The sequence below is a fragment of the Phalacrocorax aristotelis genome, chromosome 11, assembly GCF_949628215.1.
Source record: "Phalacrocorax aristotelis chromosome 11, bGulAri2.1, whole genome shotgun sequence".
In the NCBI taxonomy this organism is placed as follows: domain Eukaryota; kingdom Metazoa; phylum Chordata; class Aves; order Suliformes; family Phalacrocoracidae; genus Phalacrocorax; species Phalacrocorax aristotelis.
Window position 1 is genome coordinate 22,075,714 of NC_134286.1, and position 18,204 is coordinate 22,093,917.

General features: G+C 54.3%; 1 protein-coding gene across 1 annotated transcript; it reads left to right on the plus strand.

Moving 5' to 3' along the window:
• The first annotated feature begins 3,251 nt into the window (after positions 1 to 3,251).
• On the plus strand, positions 3,252 to 17,886 carry LOC142063001 (actin-binding protein WASF3-like). Its single transcript, XM_075106273.1, has 8 exons — positions 3,252 to 3,405; positions 4,808 to 4,942; positions 5,080 to 5,233; positions 5,577 to 5,694; positions 5,880 to 6,055; positions 6,473 to 6,739; positions 7,196 to 7,578; positions 8,193 to 17,886. Exons 1-8 carry the CDS (start codon positions 3,273 to 3,275, stop codon positions 8,348 to 8,350), a joined length of 1,524 nt encoding a protein of 507 aa, XP_074962374.1. The 5' UTR covers positions 3,252 to 3,272; the 3' UTR covers positions 8,351 to 17,886.
• The last annotated feature ends 318 nt before the right edge of the window (positions 17,887 to 18,204 follow it).

Genomic DNA, 18,204 nt, shown 5'->3' on the forward strand with positions numbered 1-18,204 from the left:
GCAGAACTGAGCACCAGCCACATCTTTCAGGGCTGGACTAGTACCCCCCAGCTGAGCTTAAATAACCTTATAGGACCGTGGGTGGGGTGTGGGTCCCAGGTGAAGCTGCTGAAGGCCATCAAGAGCTAGTAGTGCCCATGGGAAGATGGCAATTTGGCTCTGCAGCTGCCCAGATGAGGCTCTACTGGTTGCATGGCAATGTGCATCTGGGCTATACTGGGGGTGCCACAGCAGTCGCTGCTGAGCCTGGTGCACGCTGTGAGTTGGAGATGGTCTGTGGTGCTGAGCACGGAGGTGGGGTCTGGTATGGCCATGTGTATGGAATAAATAACGAATTGCTCTTGGCCTAACTGTCCATGTCCAGGCTTCTGCCCCTTGCACCAGTTACTTCCATGCCTGAAGGATCCCTGCTCCTGGGAGCCCTTTCCTGAGGGTTTGAGGACCCGACACCAAAATCAGTCCCTCAAAGGTTTGGAAATCACCTGAAATATCAGTATGAGCAGGAGCAGCACTGGACATAACTGAGCATCCCTTTGCTGGGACTCGGGCCAGGCGCCAGCCCTCAGGATTTGTGCGCAGCCTCTTGGTAGGTGCGAGCAAGATGCACCTGTGAGGACAGAAATTAAGTCGGTGTCGCGTGTAGCCCATCCCCACGCAAAGTGTTTCGGTCCCCTGAGTCAGAACAGGCCTTGAGATCGTGTGTTTTAGGCCAGAGATTGAGTTTTCAATCCAGAAGTTGGAGGTTTGGTGGCGCTGGTGCATGAGGGATGCTGCTACAGGAGACTGAGACGGCACTTGTCACAGGAGGGAATGGCAAGCCTTTCTAATCCCTGTGTTCCTGTTAGCAGCCATTAACTGGGGAGGTTAAAAAGCAGCTTCTCTTGTGGCGTAGCCAAAGTTGCCTGTCCTGGCTACCCTAGCCTAAAAATGTGTGCCTAACTCCTCCTTGGTTTTTTCTGCTGCAAACTCTGAGTGTTGTTAGGGCTTTTTGGGCAGAGATTAAAGGGATCTTTCTTCTCCAGAGATGCTCTCCCATGTCATGGTCTCAAAGGTTATCAGACCACGTACCCACCTTCTGCCCCGCTTCAAGTCTATCCCTGCTGGGAAGAGTTTCAGACCTTCAATCCTCTTTTTCTTCATCCCCGTCTGGGGTCCCCATGGGGGACGGAGGTGCGGGTGGCCCTGATTCCTCCCAGGCCCCCTGCATGTGGACAAAAAGCCCTGGGTGCCGGTGGCCTTGTCCCAGGCGGATGCTGAGAATGGCTCTTTGTTCCCTGTTTCTAATTGCTGGGCCCAAGCGGCTCATTAATTTCTCTCCTCGCGCCCTCCCGTCCCTGCTCGGGGGGAAAGCCCTTGCAGGGACGTGCCGGGGCTCAGCCTCTGAGTGCAGATTTTGGGGTGACACATAAAAGTGGACCAAAGTGAGCTCCGGGTAAAGCTGCAAGCATGGCTTATCGCTTTCCACAGCTCTGGGGGGGGAAGTTCAGGGGGTGCCCAGAAAGGGGGGGTTGTACAGGGGCAGAGCAGACGTCCATGAGCAGACATCCAGAGCCTCCCCTGCAAACTCTGCCACAGTTTTCTCGGCCAAAAAACAACCATCTGGCAGAAGCCTCTTGCTTGTTTTGGGAGCCAGGGACAGTACCAGCGCCGCCATCCATGTGCAGTGACTTTGGGAAGCGCCGGAGGACACGCGGTTTGCTCTGAGCCCAAAGTGTTGCGAAACCCTAAGGAGGGTTCAGGGCTGGGGTCCTTCCCACGGCACCCTGACTGCCCCGGGGCAGAGCGGAGCCCAGCCATTCACCCCCTGTACATGCAGATCTGGGAGCACAATCAGGCCTTTGGGAAGCTCGATATTAATGATTTAGAAACAATTTTTGGTCTCTCATGGAGAGAACTTGCATTTGCATTTCAAAACTCCGGAGGAGCTGGCGGTGCTGGCGGGGGGAGAGGAACGCTGGCCGGGTGCTATCAATAGGAAACTGTTCTGTCTAACGCTGCCGGGGCCAAAAAATGTGAACTCTGCAGATTTCTGCCTCTGTTCATGGTCGGAATTGCTGGCTCTGTTGTCGGTACCCGGCTGCTCCGCTCCCAGCTATTAACGGCTCTGATCGGAAGCTGGGTTTCCTTCGCTGGCAAAGCAGAGAGGGGTTTTGTGAAAGATGGGGTGGATGAGGGGTGCCTGGGATGTGAAATGGGGGGATTCAGCTTGCTGCGTTCGGGAGCTGGCAAGGCTGTTTGTGCTCTGCAGCCCTTGTGAGCCTGGGATGCAGTTTGCGGTGTTTTCCATGCTAAAGCCATCAGTTTGCCTTTGCTTTGGGAGCGGAGCTGAGGCCTGATGCACTCGTGTCACATAAGACCCCCTTGTGCAAGCCTGCTTTGTGCCTGTCCATGTTCCAGTCGCAGGCTGCAGCGCCCAAGGAGACACCACTGCACCGTGGTTAATACATGCTCCTTCTTTTTTTCTCCATTCTCAGCCTGTTTTACACCACTCACTCATTACATCAATGGGGTAACCTGCCCCCAGCCCCCCGCCAGCTACCCCCACTGTGCCTGTCCTTCGTCCTTCCTCGCCAGCTCCCACGGGTGCTCTCGCTGGAGATGGGGCTGTTGGGTGCGGGCGTCTCCCTACATCTTGAGCCCTGTAGAGAATGAACCATCCCCAGTTCAGGCAGGGACAGAAGTGGAGTGGGGGGCACGCGGGGCTGCCGCGGGGGCCACGCAGGGATGCTGCAGAGAGCAGGGGTGAGCTGGCTGTGGCAGCTTGCCTCAGTGTAGTGCATGCACAAATAAAACCCCGGAGAGCTTTGCACTGAGCTGGAAATAATATTACAAGCGCTTGCTCGCTTCTGGCCGCTGTTTGGGTTGGGTGAGGCTTTTCGGGGCTGGCTGAAGGGCTGCAGCACATGGGGGTTTGCTCCTGGTTTGAGTGGAGCTCTGGGAAGGCAAGCGGGAAGGGCTCCCTGGGCACGGTGGCTTGTCAGCAGAGCACAAGGGCGGGGACAGGGCCTGGTGTGGTGCTCGCCTCTGTCCTGGTGCCATGCCCGTGTGCTCATCAGCATCTGGAGATTTGCACCCATGGACCATCCCCTGCATGGAAAAGCCCTGCTGCCGCCAGGTGGGCTGCATCCACTGTGTCCCGGTGCGGGCAAGAGGAGTGGCCCAGGCAGAGAGCAGAGGAAAGGCGGGGAAAACCAGGCAAATCACAAAAGCTGTGTATTTTATCTTTTTTCTTTCTCATTTGCCCAGGAGAGGCGTGAGGGCTCGCTGGCAGCATGCCGCTGGTGAAGAGGAATATCGAGCCCCGGCACCTGTGCCGGGGGGCTCTTCCCGAGGGGGTGACGAGCGAGCTGGAGTGTGTCACCAACAGCACGCTGGCTGCCATCATCAAGCAGCTGGGCAGCCTCAGTAAGTCAGGCTCAGCAACCCCAGTGTGGGATGGGGATGGGGCGGTGGGATGATGGTGGGACGCCGGGGGCGCTTGCTCTGGTTCCAATCACAGAGAAATGGGGGCTATGCATGAGCCATGTGGGCTGCAGCCACCCCTAATTCAGTAGGAATTATCCAGCTAATTTAAAAAGTAGAATGCTCAGGGCCAAGCCCAAAGTGGGGACTGGGTGACATTTTTAAGACCCTTTTTTCTCCCATAGCTGGTCTGCGTGGTGGGGGATGGAAAGCCTTCATGAGCCCCTTGCTTCTTGACTTGGCCAGAAATAGGAAGGTCAGGCAACGATTAAGAAAAACCCAACCTCTTCTTTTTAATCTGAGCTCTTATGAGAAGGAGAGGTATACATAAAAGGGCTAAATCCTTGGCTGTCTTCCTGCTCTGGGACTGGTTTCAGCAGAAAAGGGGAGGATAAAAGCACCACACATGCCAGTGTAAGGGTTTAACAGAGGAAAACTATTTCACTGCTGAATATCGAATTAAAATAGAGAGAAGCACAGGCTCTTCAGGGCTCCCCCTCTTTTTCCACCCTCCAGAACTAGATTATTCTCTAAAATACTTCCAGAAAAAAATAAACCCTGTATTTAGGGAGCTGCTGGAAGTGCAGCGTCTTGCGTGAGCAGCACCTATGGGTGTTCAGGCCATGGCTACCTCATCCAGGGGAAAAGAAATCAAATACAAATGGCCAAGTCGGGTGACAGGCTGAGCAGACATCAAAAATGCCTTGACCTGGGGAGCCGTTTGGTATGTGGTTTTGGAGGAAACCCTGAGGAGCTGGGGTGCTGGGCTGAGTGCTGGGCTGGGTGCAGTAGCCTGCAAGTGTCAGCGGTGCTCTGCCCAGGGTCCCGCTCAGACCTGTGATAGTAGTAACCCCTAATGAGGAGCTATCATAGGGATACTCAGAGTGCTGCTGGAAAACAACTGGTTAAGTGAAAAGACTTGCGGCTTCTCTCCGCTCTAGCACTCTCCCTGCTGCCCTGCTCTTGGTTTTCTACCTTCAGGGCTGTGTTTCTGTGGGCAATGTTGTATGGCTGCAGGGTGATGGTAGTTTTTTGGCTGCATCTGCCCTGGTAGATCCAAAGGCTTTTTAGGATGAGCACCACCATGGTTTGGTGCCTCCCATGGGTACCGCTTTTGCTGAAAAGGATGCTCGTGCATGGAGAAGGGCGGGTGGCTTGTGCTTCCCTCCCTCCGTGCAGCACTTTGCCAGGTCTGGGCGGGGATGAAGCTCAGCTCCCAAAATACCAAGGCTGGGGAGGGAGCCCCATGGAGCGGTGGGGAGGCGTGCAGTGCAGGGGACGGGTTGGGAAAGGGCTGCCTGCCTGCTGCCATTGCCTGCGACGGGCACCTGTTGCCCTCTACCAGGCAGGCACGCGGAGGACATCTTTGGTGAGCTCTTCAATGAAGCCAACAGTTTCTACATGCGGATGAACTCGCTGCAGGAGAGAGTGGACCTGCTGGTCATCAAGGTGACGCAGCTGGACTCCACCGTGGAGGAAGGTGAGGGGCTGGGGCTATTCTGGGGTGATGGCCAGGCGCGAGTGTGTGGGACATGTGCTCAGGCATGGACCACCTGCCATGCCCAGTTCAGGGGGCTGAGGCCACCCCTGCATCCCCTCTCCTTCCTGTGCCCCCAGTTTCGCTACAGGACATCAACATGCGGAAAGCATTCAAGAGCTCCACGGTGCAGAACCAGCAGGTTGTGTCTCGCAACTCCATCCCCAACCCGGTGATGGAGATGTACCAGCGCTGCGACAAGCCTCCACCGCTCAACATCCTCACGCCCTACAGGTAGGGTGGCTCACACATCGCTCCTTGGGGGGACCGAGAGCGTCCTGGGGGATCCTGGGGGCCCCTTTCCAGGAGAGATATTGGAGGATGTACCCCATTTGCTGCTTGGTGAGGGCTGAGAGGCTGTTTTCTCTGGTTACTGTGCCACCATCGCCATTGCCTAGGGTGCTTGGGGCAAGTGATGCCACACAGTGGTACTGCAGGTAGTGACCACTGTGTTGGACACGTTCATGGTGGGGTAACAGCTTATGACTGTGATTGTACCAAATGTCCCTGCTCAGGGTAAGGGAGGTCTTCTCCTGTGCTTGATAATCCCCCCTCTTCTCCCTCCCCAACTCCCCAGGGATGACAAAAAGGACGGCCTCAAGTTCTACACCGACCCCTCCTACTTCTTCAACTTATGGAAGGAGAAGATGTTGCAGGCGACAGAAGATAAGAGAAAGGAGAAGCGCAGGCAGAAGGTAACAGGCAGGAGGGGGCACCGGAGGGGCTGGAGCCGGGGCTGCCTGGGACCTGGGAGACTGTCACCTCCCTGGTGCATCCCTTGTGCTCCCCCCCGCTGTGGTGGGTGCATCTCGATGGGTACCCTCCCTGGGTACTGCTTACAGTCTGGTGAGCAGCAGCCGCAGCCCGTGTGTGCCCGCAGGAGCAGCGGCTGGTGGAGGACTCCACGCGGGAGGTGAAGAAAGTGAGGAAAGCCCGCAACCGGCGCCTGGAGTGGAACATGATGGCGTATGATAAAGAGTTCCGACCTGATAACAGGTTCTCACCATCCCCCTATCACATGGCATCATCGGAAGGATCACTGTCCCCAGATAATAGGCAGGTTTTACCTACTGTGTGTTTAACTCACTGGCTCTCCTTTGCTTTTCTCTCCTTCTCTGTCCTTGGAGGGACGTGCTGCCTGCAGCAGGGTTGGGGTGACAAGCCATAAACCCATGGTACCTTCATGGATAGCTGGTGCCCCAGGTTCCATCCTGGGCCTCAGGAGCAGTCTTGGTGTTGGGATAAAGTCAGAGCACTTTCCGTTTAGCAGCTAAGGGAAGAGACTGGCTCAGCTGCGTTGGTGTCCACCTCCCCTCCGCTATCTCTCTGCTTTCTTGTACCTCTGTATTTTTGTGGCCATTTTGTCTTTTGTTGTCTCAACCCCAAAATTCCTCCAAACCCATGTCCCCCTGACCCCCTGCCCAGCTGACCCCACTCCCAGGAGTACAACCGTTGGGTTTTCCTGTGCCGTAGATCTTACGCGTCAGATGCAGCCGACCACTCGTACCCAGCGAGCCCCAACCACCCCGCACAGCTGCTGGCCCCGGCATCCCACCTGGCCCCAGCAGAGCACAAGGAGGGGGTACTGGTGGCTGCCCCCACCCAGGAGCACGTCTACCGCCCGGTGCCGGCGGCGGGCAGCCGGCAGAACAGCCTCAACCGCCTCCAGCAGCCCCACGTGCCGCAGCCTCCCGAGGCTATCCTCAACGGGCCAAGACCTCATTTAGTCAAGGATTACGGGTAGGGCTTCAGTCTGCCTCTTCTCTCCTGGCAGAGAGCTGCCCAACGGGAGGGGAGCTTGGTGGGGGGCTTGCCTGGGCCAGGGGGCTTCCCACCCCATTGCTGGGCTGACGGCGGTGCTGTACTAGTGGGGAGAGCCCTCCTCTGCAGCTGCCGTGGTCCAAAACTGCTGGTGAGACCCAAGGTCGAATCAGTCAGGAGCACTTTTGGGGTAACCTCATCCCAGATAAGGGGACAAGGTGGATGGAGGGGACTGTTTTCCCCTGGGATGTTGGCTGCCCTCTCACCACCGCACGCCCCGTAGCCCATCCCACCACCAGAGCCCCCCCACCTCCGTGGGGACAGAGCTTATGTGGGGCTCCAGAGCAAACCACGCCACAGCTCAGCTGGTCCAGGATGGATGGTGGGTGCCATCGTCCCTCGTGCCGCTGACATGGCTTTGCCCTCCCGTTGCAGCCCGCAGCCGGTGCCGATGGCAGAGTACTTCGTGCCGCCCGCCCCGCCGCCCCCGCCGCCTGTCATCCCCTCCGCGCAGACCGCCTTCGACAGCCCTATCTCGGCTCCCCCTGCGCTGCCCCCCGGCTCAGCAGCACCCCCCTCCTACGCACCCTCGCCACCCCCTGTGCCTCCCAGCCCCTACTCCGCTTCCCCGCCGCAGGCTGGCCCCATGGGACCCCCGGTGGCACCCCCACCGCCGCCGCCGGGGCCCCCCGCTGTCGCCGCCTCGCCGGCACACTCGGCTTCGCCGCCGGCCCCCGCTGTGGAGCCCCGGAAGCAGCAGATCCCGCTGATGCCCATGAGCGATGCCCGGAGCGACCTGCTGGCAGCCATCCGCAGGGGTGAGCGGCGGGTGTGGCAGCAGCGGGAAGGTGGGGGACGGGTCCCCAGCGCCGCCACCGTGGTGGCAAAATACCTCTTGGAGTAGAGTTGGGTGGCGTTGGCTTCGTTGAGTGCAAGACGAGCCCATGGCGGCCAGGTGATGTGTGAAGGTGGAGGCACCCAGGTGGGACCTGGGGAGGGAAAGAAATGCCGTGCAGGTGGTTGGAGGGAGGTGGGGGAAACCCATCGCATCGCCAGAGATGGGCCAGAGTCCCACAGGGATGACCAGCAGCTCTTGCGTGCGTGGCCTCCTTCCAGGCTGTAGCAGACAATGTGCTCCAACGTCTCTCCTGTTTCCCCTTCCTGCAAATCGTAAGGTCAAATGGCAGATTTAACCTTCAGGAAGGTTCAAACTCTTCAGGTCGAGTGGAAGCGGAGGAAGAGCTTTATGATATAGCTTTATAATTGCATGCATTGCATTCTTATCTCGTATAGCTTTGTAATTGTGTGCATCCTCCTTGCAAGGAGGCTGCAGCCACCCTGTTTCAGCCAATACTTTTAACTGCTGCCCACTGGGTGCACCCATGGGTCCTCAGCACGTGCCTCTAAAGCCTTCCCCCCTTTCTTACTACAGGAATCCAGCTCCGGAAAGTCCAGGAGCAATGGGAGCAAGAGGCCAAAAAAGAGCCCGTGGGCAACGATGTGGCGACAATCCTGTCCCGCCGGATCGCGGTGGAGTACAGCGAGTCCGACGACGACTCCGAGCTGGACGATAACGAGTGGTCAGACTGAGGGGCCCCAGGGCTGGGCTGGCGCGGAGCTCCCCGGCTCCGTCCCAGGTGTGTATAGGCGCCTTCCCCAACGTCGATGCCAACAAGCGCGGGCAGCCCCGCTCATTCAGGAGCTTTGCTTTCACACCATTTTGAAAACCCTCCGGGCAGTAGCAGCACTGGTAGGATACACCTCGGAGGCAGTGAGACCAGAAATTAGCAGCACCTTCACATTTAATGACTTCAAAAATGCTCTGAAGCCAGGTTAATAGGATTACTCCAGATTTACACCTGGAGCAAGACCAGAGACTGGCCGTGAGCGTGCTTTGCGAGCGAAGGGAAACCCAGAGGCAGCAGTGCTTTTTCAGCTAGATGTTAAATGTGCTAATGAAAAAGCTCCTGGGGAAGAACCCTGATTGCACAGCTGGTGTCACCATGGGCACGCAGGGATGACCATGCACTGGGTTTGGGGATGCTCTGCTGCCTGCGTTTGAAGGATCGGGCAGCTCCAAAGGCTGTGTGTGGGGAGGAGCCTCCTTCCCCATAGAGCGATGCACAGCCTTTTGTGGCAGCTGCATGGGGATGGTCACCATCGTGCTGTTGCTGCTTGGAGAAGACCAAGGCGTTGGTGACCTAGGCCCGTTTCCATCCTTAGGACCAGTTTTCTGGGAGAAAAGTGTGAAGGCAAGGCTTGTGTGCAGCTGGCAGGGAGACACAGCACTTGTCCGGGCTTTGAACGGTACAATGTGTGCTGTCCTTGGGGGGGAAAGGGGCTGCCAGCAAGGGAGCAGAGGTGTCCAGGGAGCTGCCCCAAGCCCAGCTTTCCTTGGCCTTAGTGCTACACCATTTCAGCGTTATTTGAGAAAAAATTAATTAGACAAAATGCTGCTTTTACGTAAACCCTCGACTTGCACTTTGCAGCCCCACAAATTGCACCCATACAACTGAGATCAGCTGGGACCCACTAATCCCCCCAGCCTGATCCTGCCCCATCCCTTACCCCACAGGTGGGCACTGACAGGGGACCCTGGAGAGCTGGGCCCCCACCACAGCACTGAAAGTATTAGTTTGCTCGTCAAAAGAGAGTGTGATTCATCAGAGGCTTTTCACACAGCTACAAAGGGAGGAGGCAGGGGAAGGGAGAGCGAAGGGGTGGGGAATAGTGAAAATATCACAGTCAGGAGTAAGAGCCAGCAGAGAGCCGGGAGAGGTTCCCCACCAGTAGAAAATGGGCCAGGACTGGCCATGGACTTGCTCAACATGGTGTTTCCATAGACCACGATTACCTGCATGGGGGGAAACCAAGTCCCCACATTGCATCTCTTCTGGGGAGAAGCTGGGCTCTGAGCTCCCCTCTCCAGCTTTCCCAGTAGCCACATACGCAATGGCTACAAAAGTAGTATTTTTATTATCTAGGAGCGACCAGACCTGTAAAGGAGGTGGGAGGACATGGCTGGGACCCAAAAGGCTCAAAGGCTGAAGCTTAAGTTCACCCTGAGAAATGCTAATGTTGAACCATACCCCAAGTATCTGCTTGTTTTCCTCCTGGTGAGAAACCCTTCACAGTGAGAAATATCCTCAGGAGCCCTCCCTTTTCTTGACTGACACAAAGCGATCTCTGGTCCCTTGGATGTGACACCCCCCATATCCCTGCATCTGGGCTGTGGTGCTCAAATGGAGGAGTGGCGTGGATGTGGGAGGGGGCAAGGGTGGTTGGGGAACGGTTTGGGGGTGGAGGTGCCCTGCCATGGGCCACATCCCCAGGTTTGGCCCCCCTTTCCTTAGGGAAAGCTCCCCTTGACTTCAGCAGGGCTGATTGTCAGAGAAGGAACTGCAAATAAAATCCTCTGATTTAACTCCCAGAATTCCCCATCTCGGCAGCGCTGATGCCATTTGAGCTGCTTGGGCACTTGTCCTGCTCTGTGTGTTGAGGGGCAGCCTCTCCCAGTGCGAGGAAGACCCGGCAGGGTGGGATTAGCTGTACGGATCAATCCCAGTTCCCATGTCAGTCTGCCAGGAGGCTGGTGGGGAGGCTCTGTACCTCCCATTTTACCAAGCTCCCGCTGTGGGCAGGCAGGGCAGGCAAGAAGCGGGAGAGCAATAGGACGCATGGAATAGCTCATCTGCAAAACTGGGAAACGGGGTTGACCAAAGGAGGCAGGGAGACATGGTGTCCTGCAGGTGGCCAGGAATTTCTTGATGTTTGGCGTTCACCAGGAGCTTTCACTTCTGACGTTGACCCTCTGAGATACAGAGAACCAGCTGCAAAAGCTTTCGGCCAAAGCCTGGCATCTCCACCCAGGCAGAGACCCTACAGTACCCGCGACAGGCTTTCCTAGGGAAGGCAGCCAGGGTTTGACCTGGAGCAAGTTCATAAGAAAGTCCTGTAAAAATTCAGAGTAACATTTAAGAGCCACCTGGTAGTATTTATTGTAGAGCGTTATTAATCCAGTTGCAATGGTTTGTATGTGAAGAGAAATTGGGTTTATGAGAATAATTTAGAAAGAATAACAGCCCTTTGTGAGAGAGGGAATAGCAAAGGGCTGTCGGAGCTGCCGTTACCCGTTACGTTGGTCAAAGGGCTGCAGAGACCCCGGTGGGGCTTGGCCGGAGTCTCACCAGCACATGAAGGCAGGAAAGCGGCTCTGGGACCTGTGGGGCTGGCTCGTGCCTCGGGTCTGTGACTGCCCCAATTCGGGGAAGCTGAGCTGATCCTGGTGGGAACTGGAGAGGAGCTGAGTGCCCTGAAAAGACCGGGTCCCTTCTTTTCATGCACTAGTTGCGTTATGTGCATCATGTGAAACCGTGATAATTCTGGTAGGACTCCATTGGCACGTGGTAGGTCAGGATTGTCCCGGTAGCCCCCCACAGCAACTTTGCTATGCTTGGGATTGGCAGCAGTCAGTCAACCCGTGCTACTATCAGGGTCAATGCCGCTGTATGGCAAAGCGCTCGACAATCACATAATTCAAGCCTTGCCTGCCCTGTGCACAGGTCACGCCTGCAGAGCGGCTGCACAGCTGGGAGCCTCAGGGGTGCAGGGAGAAAGGCTCACCCTCGTTTTGTCATGCTTTTGCATTCTTACACCACCCTCTCCTCTTCGGACATCCCAGCACATCCTCACCATTTGTATTCTGCTTATGGAAGTTCCCAGCCCCTGATAGCACAAGCCCACTTCACATGCTCAACTCCAGAGCAAGTCAGCAGGACCATAACCTCCTGGCATTGCCCATTGCTTGAAAACATCACGATCCAGCTCTTCCAGGGATCTGAAGTGCCTCAGCTCCACTGAAGCTGTCTCGATACCAGGGATGGGGCTGATCCACAGGGAGCCTCTGCCCAGTGAGGTGTCTGCATCAGAGCTCATTGCTCAGGTTTCTTGTGTAGCTGGTGGAGAAGTAGCCTATATAGTCAGCATGGGTTGTAGACACCCATTTCTGGTCTGATCACAGCACACCTTGCTCTTCCTAGCTCTCTCTTGGCAGCACCACAAGGCAGGCAAGCACGTGGTGGCACCGAGAGCCCCAGTCTCATGGTACAGCCACTCCTGCTAGGCCAGCTCTGCTGGGCAGGCCAACATCCTCAGTGCCTTTGCTTGAGGGACTCGGCCACATTTGAGGAGAACCATCTCTATTTCAGGTGCATTCATCTGTTTTTTGCCCAGGTGACATCTGACAACACAAGCGACACCAGCTCCTTGGTTGGGCTGGGTTAGCTCTGCTGGAATTGGTTGTGCCATACTGATTAACACTGGCTGGCTGACCCATATGCTGCATGCTCAATATTTTGTACATACGTGCCTATTTCTGTATACTCTTCCAAAAGTAGGCCATGCTGCGTTACACAACCTGAAATGCTCAAATCCTCATGTGGGCTGATATAAAAGTGAATATTTAACTATTTTATCTAATTTGGCCACCATTAAAAATACAATCCAGGTCACAGATGATTGAATTTCTCCTCTCTCAAGTATACCAGAAGTGGGCTGAGAAGATTCTTCTGTACATTAAGGTATCGTGTTCCATGTTAAAAATATAGCAGCAGCATTTCATTGCCAACAGACAATCACAGAGTGCCAAACATTTAATGAGCCCAACTGATCTCCCGAGAGTTCCTCTTTGCATTTTATCTGCTTTCTCCCACTTGCCAATTTATGGGCACAGATTAAAAATAATAAATATGACTGCCAACAGGGGGAAGTATATTCTGTGTGCATACAAATTAATTGGGCTAGAGGCAGCAGAAGAGTAAATAAGTCAGTTTGGTTCTGCTTAGAGATATTAATTGAAGGCTAGTCCTTGAGGTCCATCAGGAACCTCTTTGACATCTCTGATTTATCTGAAAAGGAACATTATTGGGACCACCATGCCGATGGTCCACCAGTCATTGCCTGTGAAGGCTACATCAGGCGTGAAGTCTGGTCTTGCTCAAGTTTCATGAAGGTTGGTGGAAGTCTAGCAGTGTTCACATCCTGGTATTGCACCCTCGGCGTCTCCTTGATTCTGAGTGAACACTGGGGCTGGCGGTTGACACTGGTGGCTCTTAGAGGGTTGGCATCCTGAGGGAAGAAGGGTTTGGGTATTTTCTAACTTTCCACCCTAGGCAGAGACCTAGAGAGGAAAAAGCATCACATTGTATGAGAGCTCCTGCTTTTGTAGCTATTTTATCTCAGGAAGGTTTTATTCTGGTGACAAACATAAGGCTGAACATGGCTTCTCCAGACAGCTCCCTTCATGTAAGAGCCCTCAGATTTCCCCCCCGCAACTTTTCCATCTCTGTCTGCCTTTCAAGACACCAAACAGCCTGAACAGCAGCTTTGCAGACTGCCCTGGGAACAGAGCCTGAATTTAACACCTCAACTTTAACGATAAAAGGAAGTTTCACTTGGAGGGGGGCAGGCTGTAGCACTGGAGGTGGTATTTTGGAAGATGCTTTCTGGAGGTGCATGGCCAGCAGGAGTACCACGCCATTTGCTTGTGGATGGACCATGGAGGGCCGTGGGAAGTGCTCCCCATCACGGGATGCTGGCAAGGGGAGCATAGGCTGTTTCTTTCACCATGATTGCTCTTTTCCTGTAGTAGTAGTTGTCATTCAGGGGTAAGGTTTTCTCAGCTGGCATGTCACTTTACAGATTAAAAAAAAACAACAGCAAGGACTCTCTCCTGAAGAGTTCACAGTTTACAGCAAAGACCATAAAACCTGCACTGCACTTTAGAAGCCTCAAATGCTCACTCACCCATGGATTTACCTTCAACTGGTCAGCAGCACCTTGAGGACTGTTGTCTCTTCCTTAGCTGACCCCATGACCAGCACCACAACCACATCCCCCCGCTGATGACAGCAGTGGGACTCTCCTGCCCCTCCACTATCCCCACGCAAAAGTGCCTGAGCAAAGTATGGGAGCACCAAGACATGCTGGTTTTATCTCTGAATGGGTCTCCATGCCCTTGGAGTGCGCCTGGCCTTTCCCAGTCCCCACACAGCTGTGCTCCTCCAGGATGACCATGCATGCGATAGGAAACATGCCGTGCTGCAGCTACCTGCCCGTGCAATTCGTGTGATGGCCTCTAAGCTCACAGAAAGTGTCCTCCTTCAGGCACTTACACCCAAGCCTAGACTTTGAAGTATTTCAGTCTCTTTGAAAGTTGAAGGAGGTTTTTGTGAGTCTCCCCTTCCTTTAACAAACCCCAGGTTTTCTAGGATCACTTTCAAGCTCCCCTTTCTCCAGGTGAGAACTGTGCCTGCATTTTGCTGGGGGATGGAAGGAGGGGAAAAAAAACCCAACCCACAGTCAGGAACTTCAGTGAGGGGTTTGCCCCAAAGCCTCCGGTACCATGCCCACAGGCAGGGTGGGAGGAAGACACTAGGATGTCCCCAAAGGAAGATACCATCCTGGTGTTGTCACTAGGCTGAGGCAGAGCCTGCAGCAAGGGATGGGCTCTCACTGCAGGAAATCCCCAGGCAAGACCTGGATGGGACATGCTTGGCCAGTGTCCCCTGAAGGCAGTATTGATGTGACATTATCAATATCAGCATCTGTCTTGCATTGGTACAGGACCCAGAGGCCACAGGCATCTCCACAGCACTATGTGATGGTAGATCACCAATGCTACACCCTCCCATAGGCACCTCTCCGAACAGGTATCTCCCCACAGGTGCCACCTTCCGGAGCAGCAGGCAGAGGTCCCTCTCTAGTCTTTTGCTTTTAGCAAAAGCAGGCTTAAATCTGCTGTGTGTCATTGTGGGGGGGGGTTTCTGAGCCCAAGAGTGCATGAAATGAGCCTTCCCCTGGATACCTATCCCACGGTGGCAACACCAGGGGACTGGGTTGGCCCTGGGGGACCTCCAGCCCAGTGGTAGTTCTAGCACTTGGGTGTGTAGAAAGTATTAAGAGTGTAGAGAGGAGAAAACGAAACAGAAGGAAAATAGCTTGGCATTTTATGTTGGTTATGCCCCCACCACTCCGCACAGTAAAAAAAAATGCAGGTAGGTAAAACCCTGTGCAAAGCCATGAAGGGCAGTGGGGAGAATAAACCTGTTCTCTGTGCACATATCGGACAAGAGTGCAAGGCATGGGATTGAGTTGTGGCAGAAAGGGGTTGAATCGGATCTTAGGGAAAGCTTTCTCAAGGTAAGGATGGAGAAACTCTGACAGAGGTTGCAGAGGCTCTGCCATGGAAGGGCTTTGAAAAGCAGGTAGGCAAACACCAGAGAAGAGCACAATCCATGCCCCTGTGTTGGGCCAGGGGATGCCCACAGGTGTCTCTTCCAACTTGGCATGTTTGCAGTGCTGCCTCATTCCCTCCTTCAGGCTTGGGGCATCACTACTTGTGGCTCTGCCCCAGCAGGTTACAGCCCCGAAGCATTGCCCATCAGCCAGGCCAGCCTGCTTCTGCTCTCCTTAGCTTTGTTGCCCCTTTTCTGATTTGGGTGTTGACCCTTAAATATACTAACAATAAAATGTACTACAGAATAAACAGCTGAGAGGGAAGGATGAGAACTAACTGCAGAAAACAAGGATGCACAGCTGTACCGCTCTATTTCAATTATTAGAAGGCAGCAGCTCCAGCAACCTGCTGTTCCAGACCATTCGTGGTCCACAGACTGCAGCGTGTAAACCATGCTGGTGCATTAAGACGAACAATTTAAAAGTTTGGGGTGACTCAGTTGAGGAACCTAAAAGTGAACAACCACCACTCTCCCTATCCAAAAACTTTTAAAAAAAACCCAAACAACTTACATGCCGTCTCCAGAAGGAAATATCTGTTCAGTCTCCTTCCCCTGGACCTTGAGGGAAAGTCAGACCCAACGTTGCTTCTCAGCTAGCCAGTCGTCACCATAACCACTTTCAGAAATCAGTTCCTAAGACACCAGTGTTTCAGAGCAGAGCAAGCAGCACATCAGCCCACAGCGCAGCAAGAAGAACCTCCCACCCTTGTAGAAGGTGCTTTTGTCCCTGAAGGCCCCACCCCAGCTCAAGTATTTCAAATCCCATTGATTTTCACCTGTTACCAGCGCTTCTGCCTGATGCCTCAGCTGGGAACACTTAACTCCACAGAAAGTCACTTCTTCCCATGAAAAAAATGAACCACAAAAATATTGCATTAGAAACAAAGTGGACATTGAGCCTGAGGATGTTACAGTGATGATACTTGTTGAGTTGTTGATTTCCTGCTGGCAGCAGGCTCATCTTTGGCACAGTCCTGCCAGGTCTCCAAAACTTACACTGCTATGAGCATCAACACCCCCCGCTCACCACCGCCACGACCAAAGTTGTTTTTATACTGTTTCAGGTCTACGTTTAGTTCTGGCCAGTTTTCCACAAATGGGGCCTCTCTTTGTGGTGCCTTTCATCTCAGATCAGAGCAGGTTAGGAAAAAGAAAGAAAATCCCCACCAAAAAGAAACCTTTTTCTCCAAAAGGCATTTTTAGGAGCGTTTCAGGGCTGATGGCTCCCCGTCTTAATAGACTTCTTTCGTTCTGGGGCCGCTTGACCTGCCTGGGGGAATCGGAAACAGGGTATTTTCCATCAGTTGATGCAGGAGCGCTGCTGGTGCTCTCCTCCCCTCCTCCTTTGGCTGTGCTGTGTCACGTGCGGGGCTCGGGTCCGGTGTTCCCGTCGGGAGAGCAGCGGGGCTGCAGCAGCGTGGCAGCTCCTTACCGACACAAGTGCCTTTTCTGGAGGTCCCCGTTGTATCGCTGAGGAGCGTGGGGCTGCACGGGGTGGGTGGGCTCGTCGAGCTGGGGAAGGGCTGAGCATTTCCAAGCATTTCTGATGCTCAGCCTGTCCTCACCTGGGTGGAAGCCTGGACCTGCCCAGGCCCTGAGGCATCCGCTGGGATTCCTCCTTCCTTGCGTATGGGCTGTTACCCCTGCAGCTGCACAAGGGTAGTTTTGGGAGCAGTTTTCACTCCAATCTTGGCCAACCCAAGGAAAACCTGCTCTGGCAACCGCACGTCTCCAGGTGCACGTGCAAACATCGCACCTTTGGCGTGGGGACAGCCCTCAAGAGGACATGGTGGGCATGCAGGGAGGGGACAAATCGTATCACCACTTTGCTGTGGGATGTGCACGTGCTGGAGGGTTTGCTCCAGGGTATGTGCTTTGCTGCTGCCATGGGACAAGCATTCGGGCTGGAGAGCCTTCCTCCTCCTCCTCCTCCTCTTCCTGCCCCAGCCCAGGGTCGTTGGGGCAATGCCAGCTGCTGTGGCAGGACAGGAGCCATCTCGCTGCCAGGTTTCCATCGCCTTCACAGTGAGTAGGAGCACAAGCACCTCTGGGTGAGGCCAGGTGCTGCAGGAACATTATTTTGGGGGGCATTGAAGTCAGGTGAGGATCATCTCCTGTGCCCTGCACCCAGCAGCCTGGAGATCAAGGCTAGCCCAGGTTGGGCTGGGAGCTCCTCAGACACCCCAAAAACCCCTCTGCAATACCCAAACTCAGGCCTCCCAGAGCACTGAGGGCTGGGACTGGTCTTTACGGAGGTTAGCTCCAGCTCTGCAGGGGTGGCACGGCAGGGCCAAGGAGCGGCCAGCCCTTGCACTTGGCTTCCTGGGGCGTTCAGCATCAGTGGGTTGCCCCTGATGCTCCTACAAAAGGCTCATTTTTTCAGTACTGGCAGAAGTATTACCCATATTTCCTTCGACTTGCCATTTGATAGAAGCAGCTGATGGGAGATGGGTGTCTATCCCATGGGAGGGTCACCCGTTACAGGCCATAATTTGACTTTCATTATTACATAGCTGACATGAAAAAAGATGTTCACTGTCTAATGGGGTCTTTTAACCATGTGCACTTAGTCAATAGGTGAGTAGATGTTGCTGCTTATATCTATCTACCGTACCCAGTTGCTACGTGTGAACAAGTGTATTTCTCCCCAGTGTTGTGGGTTCTGCCTGTCGTGACACGATGATGGAAAGGTAGGGACTACGTCGGTCGCAACACGAGCTTTCTTCTGTACAGTGTAGAGAGGAAACTTGGAACGAGCCGAAGCACCGCTTGTAACTACATTTGTTTAAAAAATGTCATCTTAATCCCAAACTGTTGACACTTTATGCATGTGCTAATTAAAAAAAAATAATAAAGATTTTAAGAAGTTAAAGTAGATTTGGATTCAGCTTTTTGTCAGCTTGCCCTCGCTGTGTCCCTTTGATGTGAGTTATCAGCCCTGTGATACTCCCTTTGCTATTAGAGGCCAGGGCACAGAAGCAGCACCAGAAAGCTGTGATATCACTATAACCCTTCATCTGGAGAAACCAGCTCTCAAAGATTAATTCATTCCCATGAGTATTTAATCCCTGACCGCCTGGGTAATCAGAGGGCAGAGAATGGCTTGCTGATGCAAAAGTCTCCATCCTTTTGCGTGGAGGCTCCGAA